The 12,989-nt window shown below is 41.6% G+C and overlaps 1 protein-coding gene across 1 annotated transcript in view; it reads left to right on the top strand.

Moving 5' to 3' along the window:
- LOC145412875 (uncharacterized) overlaps positions 1-12,989 on the top strand; it is a 255,073-nt gene that overhangs the window by 171,234 nt on the left and 70,850 nt on the right. The window contains exon 5 of the mRNA XM_080282675.1: positions 7,761-7,844. Coding sequence (XP_080138801.1) covers positions 7,761-7,844 — 84 coding nt within the window. The remainder of the gene's footprint in view (positions 1-7,760; positions 7,845-12,989) is intronic.

Below are 12,989 nucleotides of genomic sequence, written 5' to 3'. Positions count from 1 at the left end.
ATAGGCTTACATCTTTATAAATACACCTTTTGAAATCCTCCAGCAAAATCATCTGCTTAAATTTACCAAAATCAGAATCCACATTCTTAGAATTTAACCACTGCTCTAACAGATCTTCTTTGATTTTTGCATACTCAACATGGGATTGCTTATCTTGCTTGTAAGTTGTCCTAAATTTTACTCTATAGGCTTCAGGAACAAGCTCATAGGCCTTAAGAATCAAGCTCTTAACTACATCATAATTATCAGACTGATCCTGAGGCAAAGATGCATAAGTTACTTGAGCTTTACCGGTGAGAACAGTTTGAAGGAGTACTGGCCAATACTCCTTGGGCCAACTAAAACCTGTAGCTACCCTCTCAAACAACTGAAAATACTTTGTTAAATCAGATTCATTAAAAGGAGGGACAAGTTTAACATTTTTAGCCACATCAAAATCATCAGAGCTAGATGATCCAGTTCCACCTTGTTTCATGCGATACTCATGGTCTGCCTGAATGCTGGCAAGTTCAATTTGTGCCTGAGCCTGTACCTGTGCCTCTTGAATACGAGCATTTGCCTGAAATTCAGCCTCCTTAACACGAGACTCCGCCTCCTTAGCCTTAGCCTCCTGCAGGGCTAGCTGTAACTTAGCTAATTCAATCTGCGTTTGCTCATTTGGAGGAGTTACATTAAACAAGCTTTCATTAATCATGTCAACAATTTGATCTTTAGAATGATGAGAGCGAACAACAGTTCTGTTTTCTACATCACACACTGTTTGCACATTTGACAAAAAATCTTTGGCTTCATCAAGTGTAGTAATAGTAGACATCATGAATAAGTAACAGTCACAAAATATCAAGCAATATCCTTATGATAATATCCTGAATATCCTGATGAGAGGTCGCCAAATTTATGTTACGGAACAGAGAAAGATAATGTACACTTTAAGTGAGAATACTGAAAATCACTACTGTCCCGTAAAGTTCCAGGTTCAAAACAAAAGAGTTAGGTAAAATTACAAGTTAAAGTTTAATGCTCAAACTAACAACAAAACATTCAGAACTCATAAGGATAATGTAATGGCAAATAAACAGGTTAAATATATGGTTAACTGCAATAGCCTCTATTAGCACGAAATTAGCAAGAGTAAATTTATCTAAGTCAGCCCTGATAAATGAAAATACACCGGTTAATGCTCAGTTAATGCCAGATAAATTTTTACAGATACAAACTATTATAAAAAATGACTGATATAAAACTCTACATTAATCACAAAGACCTCACTAGGCCTAAGAATCAACCATATGCTACACAATACAAGAAAAAATGCAACAACAGTGATACTCAAATTACACACAGCTGCTAGATGTTTGGAGATTTCTTGAGCACTCACAATAATAATATCTGTACAGGGGAGGACAGAGATGTGAACAAAATGAGGAGCAGATCCAAGTGGCCATGATGCAGAGACTGAGCTCATTATATAGGGGCCGGCAGAGCTTGATACAACTTGTAAGAAGGACGCGCAAATGAAGCCATGGGGACATAGAGTTGACAATCCCGCTCTGGACAACAGAAAGGACGACTTACTCTACTATAACGGTAGAAGGGGGGAACTGAGGCAGAACACGCTCGTGATCAAACATGCAGCATACTGTGCGTTAAAAATTACACAAAGGATGATGAAATCATAGGCTATGTAACAATATATATATATATATATATATATATATATATACCCGGTATATAAATGGCAGCCGCTTTCTCCTCTCCATTACTGTCACTTTGGCGTGAGACAGTGAGTCATTCGGTGTGGGAATGTTGAGTGGAGAATATGTCAGGTCACTACCTGGGGGTGGGGGAGAGGTGGGGAGAAGAGGGGAAGAAAGTTAAAGTTTATGATATCGGTAAAGTTGGTGAGGCTAGAGTGGGCGAGGCACAATGGACTTGGTGGTGGAGCTTAGGGGGATAGTGGTAGAAACAACTGTGACGGTACGTACAGGCTGTCGTAGACGTGAAGGTGAAAGAAAGTACTTTGAAATTAATGCAGAGAGAGAGAGAGAGAGAAAGAGAGAGAGAGAGATGATGAAGTGAGAGATAACTGAGACTAATGATTTATATTTTGGTTAGTTCAACAGACAAATGGCTATGGACTGCACAAAGGTCAGTAAGGCAGAAAACCTCCATGGGCCTAAGATCTGAGCAGGCAAGCGTCAGGGACCCCCACTTTCCCTCTTTATGATAAGAAGGAAATGAGGACTATGCGAGAAAGTGAGGTCAGAGGGTGTGGAGTAAAGAGTTCACTGGACTTACGACGCATAACTTTAGTCCCGTGACGTATTATTTTTTATTTAATTCTTGCTACCTCCAGACGATCTTAATCAGTTTGGGTGAGGCAACTTTTGAACTAAAAGGATCAAATAAGCATTCACTTGTTCCTCCATTAATAATCCACTCTCCGAAGCTGAATTACAGATTTGGTAATATCGAAACTATACACGTCACCGGCTTCAGAGGGTTATATCACACCCTGTACATGTGCCACCTCATAGTACTTAATTAACGTTTGGCTGCCTTGGAGTTTATGACCTGAATTACATCATCCTCAGTAAGCTGGAATATATTACAAAGTTATTATTTTCGGCACAATATTAATCGTAATATTTTTAATAGTTTTTCGTCCCTTGAGTTTCCCCTGAGCATACTAAAGTCCTCTGACACTAACCGGAATTCACCGCAAGCACTGTAGTTAATTTACATCCACAGGTTTGTCAACGTATGGCATCCATCCCCTCGCTCCACCTGGCACGTAACACTCTTAAAATTCAGCTGTCATAATTAAGTTTCTTTTTATCCTTTTTTTTTTCTACTTTCACAGCCTATATATATCTTATGTATGTATCATATTCTTTCACCTTATGCAACCTTGCCTACTAGTCTTATGAACACAATTCTTTTCAGTATAAGTAACATGTAACAAACAAAAGATTCTGCATTATAATAAACACGAACGTTGGCTCATTACGCGCACGCACACACACACACACACACACACACACACACACACACACACACACACACACACACACACACACACACACACACTCACACACATACAGAGAGAGAGAGAGAGAGAGAGAGAGAGAGAGAGAGAGAGAGAATAAACGAAGATTTTGGGAGAGGACAACACAAGCCTAGCTCATATTCTGTGCCACAAGTACGGTAGCTAAGTACATACGGAACGTCATGGTTACTCAAACATCGTTTGAACAAATGACAAGGGAAGGACCTTCCCTTGTCATTAAGTATACCTGTTCTGTTCTCCACAGATTTTACCCATGCAATGAGTCAGTGACTGTGCATAACTTGTGAAGAATGGATGTTATGAAGTACCAGTATGGATTCTTGTAAAGAACAACATAATATATTAATATCATTAGGATAATAAAAACAACTAACACCTTAAATGTCTAACAAAACCTAAAACACAAAGGAACACAGTGCAACAACCATGCCCACCATCTGATCTAAGAGCCAAATTATGACTGCCCTTTGTCCTTGACCTTGGACAGTCTACTCTCAAAGCGAAATAATTCACCCATGCCTAACCCTTAACAATTCTACCAAATTTGGCCTTTGATTTTTCTCTGTGACCTTGACCTTTGGCTGATTATTTTCAAAATCGAATCCCTCTATCATGGCCCTACCGTGAAATATTTCACAAAATTTGATCTAAACCGGCTAAAAACAGATTATGTTGATTTTGCCATGTGACCTTGACCTTTGACCTATTGCTCTGTAAAACAATAGGTCAAACTCTTGGGTGACCATCGACACTCCCACCAAACTTGATTCAGATCAAATAAAACCTATTTTAGTTATCATGTTCACACCAGATATAAGGGTCGAACTTTGACTCTGTTCTGTGATCTTGACTTTAGATGGGTGTTCTTATTATCGAATCCCTATATTCTTGCCCTACCGTAAGGCCTTTAACAAAGCTTGGTCATAATCTAACAAAAACTTTAAGGTCACCCTCCCATGTGACCTTGTTCTGTGATTTTTTTTTTTTTTTTTTTTTTTGCTTGTTCTCCAAAATAACAGGTCAGCCTTCTTGGGGAACCTCAGTAATTCCACCAAGTTATGTTCAGATAAGATCAAAATTATCTTAGTTGTTTTGATTCACACACAACCCCCGTTCGAACTTTGACCTTGCCGTGTGACCTTGACCTATGACTGTTCTCAAAATCCGACGTCCGTTCTTGACCTGCTTAGAGCCATTTCCCCATGTATGGTCTTAACTAAATAAAAATATTTTAAATTTACATTTCTAGGTCAAACATTGAACTAACCTTGTTCTTGATGACCGACGAATTATTTAAAAAAAAAAAAAAAAAAAAATCCACCCCTTGGTTAACCGTCAACCCCTCCATCAAGTTCGGTTAAAATAAGATAAAAACTGTCTGAGCTTTTTCTGTTCACACACACACACACACACACACACACACACACACACACACAGGTAACGTAAAACATAATACGCGGTCTCACTCCGCAATCTATCTGTTTATCTATTTTTTTATTGTTAGGCACTTTTACCCCGTAAGGGATGGTCACAAACAGATCGCCTCCACGTAGCATTTCCTCTGCCATTTGGCTGCCTTTCCTCCAACCTACTCCCTCCTCTTTCATATATCTTTCAATTCCATCTCTCCATCCATTTCATCCTTGGTCTCCCCCATCCTCTTCTCCTCCTTCACTTCACTCACATATACTCTTTGGTCATTCTCTTGTTTTCCATCCTCTCCACATAACCAAACCATCTCAGTAGAGTTCTCTCAACGTTTTCCATCACATCCACATCAGTACTACAACAATATATATTTTTTCTCATTTGTCTTTCTTTCTTTCCAAGCAACACACATGATCCTCACAAATAACTCATTCCCACTACACTCAGTCCTGTCTTATATCCTTCCAACAGGGTCCAAGCTTTACTTCCCTTCGCTGGAATGTCGATTACTGTCAGCTTCTACTTTTTTCTTCCATAATCGCTGCCCTGTTCCTTATCACTGCTTTCAGTGAACCTGCAACATTTCTTCCCTCCTGTACCCTTTCAAGCACTTCCTCCTCTACGTTTCCATCCCTGTTTGATTACACGACCTACAGTAAGTTCTTGAATGCACTTACATTCTCTATTCCTCCTCATCCAGTCTCATTGTGTATTAAGTGACTCAATTTCTGTAAAAGACCATAGGTTTATTTCTAAATACATTCGCTTTTAGATTTCCCGTGTCACATACATTCCCCGACTCACTCACCAAGCCATGTAACTCCCGTTTATCATCACTTAACAATACAACATCGTCAGCAAACAATAGTACAGGAAGTTCCCACACCCTACCGTCAATCACTAGAGATACTCTAATGTCCGCTACCCTACCTAGTATTCTTTTTATAGTTTCCACTCATATACAAACTGAACAACGACGGGAGTATGACACACTCCTGTTTCAGTCCAACACTCAGATAAAAGAACTCAATTCACCATTCACAGACTCTGCAGCCCTAGTGCCCTCATGCATAACCTTCACGGCATTCAGTATCTTCCCATACATTCCATATACCTTACCCATCCCTTGTCTATCCACTCTGTCATATTATGCTTACACCTGACTTCGCAAGCATGGGTGTAATAAACCCTTCAAAGCCAGGTGGGCTGGGTTATAAAAAAAAAAAAAAAAAAAAGAGTAAAAATAATAATCCAGCCCTGATATCCTCTGATATGGTTACGGATTTTGCACCCTGTCGATTATATCGATGGCAGTTACATACTCAAGCAACCACAAATACAACCATTGCAACACCGCAACTTTCACATGCATCACCCATACTACAGAGACCCCCTCCCACCTCACTCGTTCATGGCCAGCATGGAGATGGGTCCTGCGGTGACCTACTGTGAGATGCAGAGACGGATACAAATAAAGAACCAACAAAGAGCAAGACTCCATCAAAGAACACAGTGGTCAGTGGGGTGTTCAGATCCTCACCCAGTTATTAGTCTCGATGTATTAGGTATCTGAGACGCTGCAATATCCTTGGCAATTTCAATCTGATAGCATATTGTCTAATGTTATTCTTGTTACCACCAGGCATTTATACTCAGCATAGGATTTGGCAGAGGAGTTTATGAAGGCCTTCAGTTCGAAAAGTGTCTTCATTATCACCATGATCATCATCATCCGGACCTCCTTTCCCACTCTAAGGCAGGGTGAGGAGTAGCAATGTCCAAACAGCATCCAATGGGCCACGCTTCCATTCACTCATCATTCAAGGCCCCGGAATCCTGGCTCTATCGGATACGCAAAAAAACATTCACCACGTTCTGTAGCTTCACACAAACGTATCCGACAGAGTCAATCCGGACCCTGCCACGTTCAAAAGGGGGTGCCAAATCCCTGATCATGCACTTCTCCTCACAACATTCATCAAGCCAGATCGATCTCTTGTCAGTTCCTTAGCCTCACCGACTTCCAAACCCCTCTTTCTCACACATTCATCCACCATATCTCTCCAGCTTCTCCTTGGCTTACCTCACCTCCCTTCTCCAGATTCACTCAGATATACTGTACCTTTTTCGCCATTCTACTGTTATCCATTCTCTCCACATGTCCATACCATCTCAGTACACTCTTCGATTCTGTTGTCCACCGACTTCCTCACTTCACATCTTTCACAAATCACACTATTTTGTATCCTATCCACCCTTTATACTCTACGTACATTCGTCAGCAGTCCCATCTCCACTGCTCTTACTCTTGTCTTTTCATTTTCATGCCACACCATAGTCTCACATCCGTATGTTAAAGTTGACACCAACACTCCTTCATGTAAGCCTCGTGCAGCTGCAACACTCAAACCTCTGTTTCTTATCAAGGCCTTCATTGCACCAGCTACATTTCTTCCTTGTGTCACTCTACTTTCAACTTCCTTTGTACATTTTCCTCTCTTTTCTATCATTGTACCCAGGTTTTTGAACTCTCTCACCAATTCCAGTCACTCTCCATCCACTGTAACATCGCACTGGGAGTCACCTCTCTCTCTCTCTCTCTCTCTCTCTCTCTCTCTCTACATATATATATATATATATATATATATATATATATATATATATATATTTATATTTATCTATATATATATATATATATATATGCACACATATATTTCTATTTCCACATCATTCAATCAGTCAATCAAACAATCTATTGGTCCACAAAAAATGCACTACAGGACCTGATATTCTCCTCGGGGGGAGAGTGATACCCAGAATTAATTCTTCCCCATGTTGGCTAAGTACTAGTAGGGAAGGCCTGTGTGCCTGTGGTGAGTTAATGACCCACTACTCTGGAACAGGCTACAAAGCCACTGCATCATCCAGGATGCCACAGTTATCACCCTAGGTGTTACTGTGGTTATTTTTTTACTTACCAACACGGTGGAAAGACACGTAAGTCGAATGACACCTAGCCTGGTGCTGTCGGGCTACCAACTTCGTAGCCAGCGATACTGGACACGATATTTGTGGTCTGAAGAAAAGCATCTGCTGTATGAAGCTAGTGATTGTCACTGAAGAGTACAAACATTAGGATAATAAAAGAGAGAGGCGTTGCGTTAATATTACATAACTGTGTCAACTGAAGAGAGTGTTTGCCTTAACGACCTTTGTGCAGTGGACTGACATTTATCCTAAACCTTCATCTTTTCAATCCCAGGTGAGGTCGGAGTGGATGTCAGCGTACGGTTCGGCTGCGCATCACGGCCAAACAGGTCTCTCACTGCACGTCCCCGGGGATCAGGTAACACTAAAAATTTTAATGCCCTTTATTATGCCACGTCTTAATTTAACACATTTTAGTTTAAGAGAATATACATTAGCCCCTTCAATCCGGTCATGTATTTTTGAAGTGCCTTTTAATACCTCCATATGACTGTATTCATCTCAGGTTTTTCAAACTGAAAGGATGAAGTTCATATTTTGTTTAGCCTTCTACTACTTTTAGGAGTCTTCGTCGGTCTGTATTCGAAGTGACATGAAAGACTTCGTAGCATCTCTTCCATAGCGACCTATTTTACATATTAGGCCACATGTTATGTGGTGGAGAATGGAATCTGAAGCAGCTGCTGTTTGCAGATGATACTACACTGGTGGCTGATTCAGAGAAGAGATTGAGACAGTTGGAGAGGAGTTTGGAAGGGTGTGTGAAAGGAGGAAATTGAAAGTAAATGAGAATAAGAGTAAAGTGATGAAGTGTACGAGGTTGATAGATGGTAGAAGGATGAATATAGTTTTGAATGGTGAGTTGCTTGAGGAGGTAGAGTGTTTTAAATATTTAGGGTCACATGTTACTGTGGATGGAAGAATAGATGCAGACGTGAAGTTTAGAATGAATGAAGTAGGAAAGGTGCTGGGAGGAATGAAAAAGGTGTTTAGATGTCGTTAGCTTAGAATGGATGTAAAGAGAAGGCTGTAGGAGGGTGTTGTGGTACCAACTACGTTATATGGGGCTGAAACATGGAATATGGGTGTAGCAGAGAGGAAAAGTTTGAATGTAATGGAGATGAGGTGGCTGAGGAGTATGTGTGGAGTGACGCTTATGGATCGGGTGCGAAATGATGAAGTGCGAAGGAGAACTGGAGTCGTTCGGGAGATGGCTGGTAGAGTTGAGCAGAGGGTGTTGCAATGGTTTTGGCATATGGTGAGAATGGATGTGAGAGGTGTAAGGCTGAGAGGAAGACCACGAATAGGATGGATGGACAGTGTGAAGAGAGCGCTGGATGTGAGAGGGATGTCTGTTGAGCAAGGAAGAGTGGCTGTGCGTGACAGAAATAAATGGAGAGATATTGTGAATGAATAAATGATGACGCAGCCCTGAGGGGATATTCTTCCGCATTTGATCTGATCAGCTAGTCAGGTCAGGTGCGGGTAAGGGGATGAGTCTATTATGATGTGGCAGGGGTAAACCAGCTCTGCTGTCGGGCCCTGTTGCGGATGTCACTGATTGCACTGCGCAGTTGACCCTTGTGCGGTGTGATGCGATGAGGATCTGTCCGTTCTCCCCTTTGGGGCTAAGATGCGAATGAATGTGTTTGAATGGATGAGTAAATGGGGAGTGTGTCGTCCTGTCTCGGCTACCTCCCTTTCCTTGGGGGAAGCAGCCGAGGTATATAGATAGATAGATAGATAGACTTTATTGCTTATTTAGCATCACCATGGATAAGCTTCATAACCATGTATGTCGTCAGTTTTGCATATTTTTTGCATGAAGTTACTACTTGTCCTCGAGGACGAAGTCAAGGGCCTATGCGCGCATGGGACAGGATAACAGTTTTCCGTCTATTCGTTCGTTCGTCCGTGGTCCAGCAGCCGCAAATATGGACCAGTACTGACGACTGAGGTGTCAAATGAAGTCTCCATCAGTGGTGTCAATCATTTCTACCGTTATCCCAACTTTGACACACTCCACCAGAAACTACTGGTGGCAAAATTGAAAAAAATAAAAAAATAAATGCACGCCCGTGTCGCTAGCTGAGGGCAGGGAGGTAGGCAGTGAGGTAGTAGGTAGGTAGAAAGGTAGAGAGGGAGGTGGGTAAGGAGACAGGTTGACAGGTAGTCAGGTAGGCAGGGAGCGACGTAAGGAGGGAAGTGTGTCGAGGGGTCGGCGGGGAGGTAGGTAGACAGGTAGGTAGGGAGGTTAGTAGAGATGTAGGGAGGCAGGTAGGGAGTCGAGTGGATAGGTAAGTAGACAGATAGGCAAGAAAGAAAGTAGGTAGAGAAGTTGGTAGAGATATAAGGAGGCAGGTTGGAAGTCGGATGGGCAGGTGAGTAGGCAGATAGACAAACAGCAAGGTAGGTAGGGAGGTGGGTCGGGAAGCAGGCGAGGAAGTAGGCAGGAAGGTAGTTAGGTATTCATGTAGGGAAGGAGGTAAGTATGTAGGCAGGCAGGGAAGTAGGTAGGGAATGAGCTACGGTAGGTAGGAAGGTAAGTACTGTACGAGAATGTAAGGAGGAAGGTAAGTAGGGAGAAGCGATAAGTACAAGTAAAACCTTTATATGCTAAAGGAATCATTTGCAGCATAAAAGATCACGATGAAAGAATCCCATAGCGTAAGAGAGTGGATGCAAAACCAGAGATCAGTGCATAAGATCATTCGGAACCTCGTCTTCTAAACCCTAGCCTGGAAACACGTATGATCAGATCTGATATGCTTATAACATAAGAAGAGAGGGTTTCTGCAGTAGGCCAATTGGCTCATGCTAGGCAGCTCCTACAAGAGTAACTAAACTACATGAATAAGACAAGGAAAGCAAAGAAGGCTCTCCCACTCCCACCAACTCTCCAGCCGAAAAAGGCAGGAAGAGATGAGAAGGAACACCACACAGTACAGAAAAACTGGCGTGGACCTTTTATAGGAAAGTGCGAAAGGAATGACTATCATGGTGTAATCTGAAAAGGAAAAAGAATGAATTGGTACTGGCTATTAGATTTTTTTTATGTCCAACCCATACATGTCATGCGCTTATGAAGCCTATGCTTGAAATTCTCAGTGGAAGGGGCACCAATTGTTCCACTAGGTAGCTTATTTCATTCGTCTGCTACTCTATTGCCAAATAAATTCCTACCTATTTCCGTACTAAAGCGAAATATATCTAGTCTGAAACAATTACTTCTAGTTCTGTCCTGTATGTTCACTTAAAGTACCTTGCTAATATCTCCCATATTTATTCCCTTCCTCCACTTATCCACTTAAACACCTCAGTTAAGTCTCCCCTTACTCTAAGCCTTTCTACTGAGTGCAAGTTTAGTCTTTTCAGTCTGTGCTGTTGCAAAGGCAATATTCTCGCATACCAACTGTCTTCGTATGAAAGGTTCCGAAAATCATGTATCGTTTATCATTCTCCTCTGTACATTTTCTAAAGAATTCATATATATTCTAAAGTATGGACGCCAAAATTGCACGGTACTGAAACACATGACACTTAGTACATTTCTAACAATTATTTTCACTACTCAGTACAGATACTAAGGTAAGCCTATGGACAATCTCGAACTCAGTGCAATAAAACATTTCCCAAGTGCGTCAAGGGTAGGCAGAGTGAAATTCAGATCAGAAACAACGTCTTCTGTCAACCTTCGTTAGGTTAATTCTCTCCTACCACGGTCACTGTATTGCTGGAGGAAGGGATGGATGAAACTGTGTGATGGCTGGTAAGGGAAGATGACAAGGTTAAGTCTCGGTAGCATTGTCCCAGTACTGATCACAGCTGACTCTTGTATATAGTTCTTACACAATACATGGCAACTTCAAGTACCTGCAGGACCAACAGACCTCCCCTCCACTCCATCTCCGCCCCAATTTCCTCTCCACACCATTTACCCCCTAGCTAACATGTTCCCAGGGAAAAGTCTGTCTCTTTGGTTTCACGTGCACCAAGGTATAGGGCACAACAAGTCTTTCATTGTTTCAAGGTGTGTTGTTTACATGAATGAGCATATTCAGGCTTTAGAAGGGGGAAAGCTGCTGTTAAATTAATCACAAGTCACTGAGACAGACAATTAACTTTTTGCTAAGTCACAATCTTTCTCTATGGTCAGTGTTACATCAAATTCCCCATTTTTACTGGTGGGTGTATAGGGACAAGGAGGAAACATCCTTTTCCAAGACCGACCGAACCAAGAAGCTTTGCAGCCATAAAAAGAAAAAAAAAAAAGAGAGGGAACTAAGGAAAAATGTTGGTGACAGTGATGTGCTAGGGTGTATGGTGCCATCTGTTGGTGCAAACGAGTACTACAAGGCTTAGGAGACTTGCTTTTTATGGAAAAGGTCCTCTTCACTTTAGGTTGTTCCTGCCTAGAACGGAAATAGGAACCCAGATTGTAAATTCTACGGTAGAGTGTTGAAATGTGGACCAATATTGCAACAAAGCAAAGGCAGGTCGTCCGCCACGATGACCTTTCCGCCCGTAGTCTTGAAACTGAGGGCAGGGGTTACCCTACCCGCACTCCGCTCGAAGTGGAAGCTTACACCTTCAACGTAAGTGGTAATCTTGAAAGCGTGAAAGCGCACCCCTTCGCGTGGGTAGGCGCGGCAAACAGTTGGTAACACTGATGAATTTTAAACTTTAAAATATTAAAATGTTAACAGTTCTCTTTTATTATTAAAGACTGGCATTTGTTCTTGAATACTCTGTATAAGAGTAAGCATACAGGCTTTGGAGAACCTGTACCATAGGGAAAATTTGGTGTCAGACATAGCTTCAAGGTTTCATGTGGTCAGAAATAACCCTACGAATACTCCTTGGCTTGTTTTTGTCATGTTTCCCACCCAGAACCACGACATCCCACCAGTCCCCCAAGACACTTGGAGGCGGGGGAGGTATTTGAAAACCAGTCACGGGCACCAAAAATAAAGGTCAAATTCGTTGAAGCACCAAAATACACCAAAAAAATATACTGACATGGCAAAACAAAATATTTTTAAATAAAATGGATGTGGATACAGTACCATATCTCACCTTTGTTATTGCCTCGTCGTAAATTAACCATCTCCGGAGAGGCGGTTAAGTGTTTTAAAACGATAAAAATATTAAACGCTTATTTTTTCTTTACGCGATGTTTTCATCACTAAATTAAAATTCACATCACACACATCATAGGGTCCTTCAAATTCTACACAGTTTTCTTTGCATAAGGCTACTATAATATGACGAAGGGGCATGCGAAGGGGTGCTGAGACTCCCCGCGGATTCCAGTACTACGCAGCAGTAATCCTCTCCCGTTTGCCGGGGAACCCTCTCCCTTTAGTGCGTTAAGATTACCAAAAGATACGGATAGGGCAAAGTGAATGTCTGCACACTTTGTAAGACTACGGCCCTTCCCCTTCTTCTTCCACTTCTTCTTCCCTATTTTCTTCTTCTTCTTCTTCTTCCTTCTTCTTCTTCT

This window comes from Coenobita brevimanus, chromosome 94 (genome assembly GCF_032717465.1).
Source record: "Coenobita brevimanus isolate Jiangsu-jjx chromosome 94, ASM3271746v2, whole genome shotgun sequence".
Lineage (NCBI taxonomy): Eukaryota > Metazoa > Arthropoda > Malacostraca > Decapoda > Coenobitidae > Coenobita > Coenobita brevimanus.
Note: the sequence above shows the minus strand (reverse complement) of the source record. Positions and strands in the feature narration are given on the sequence as shown.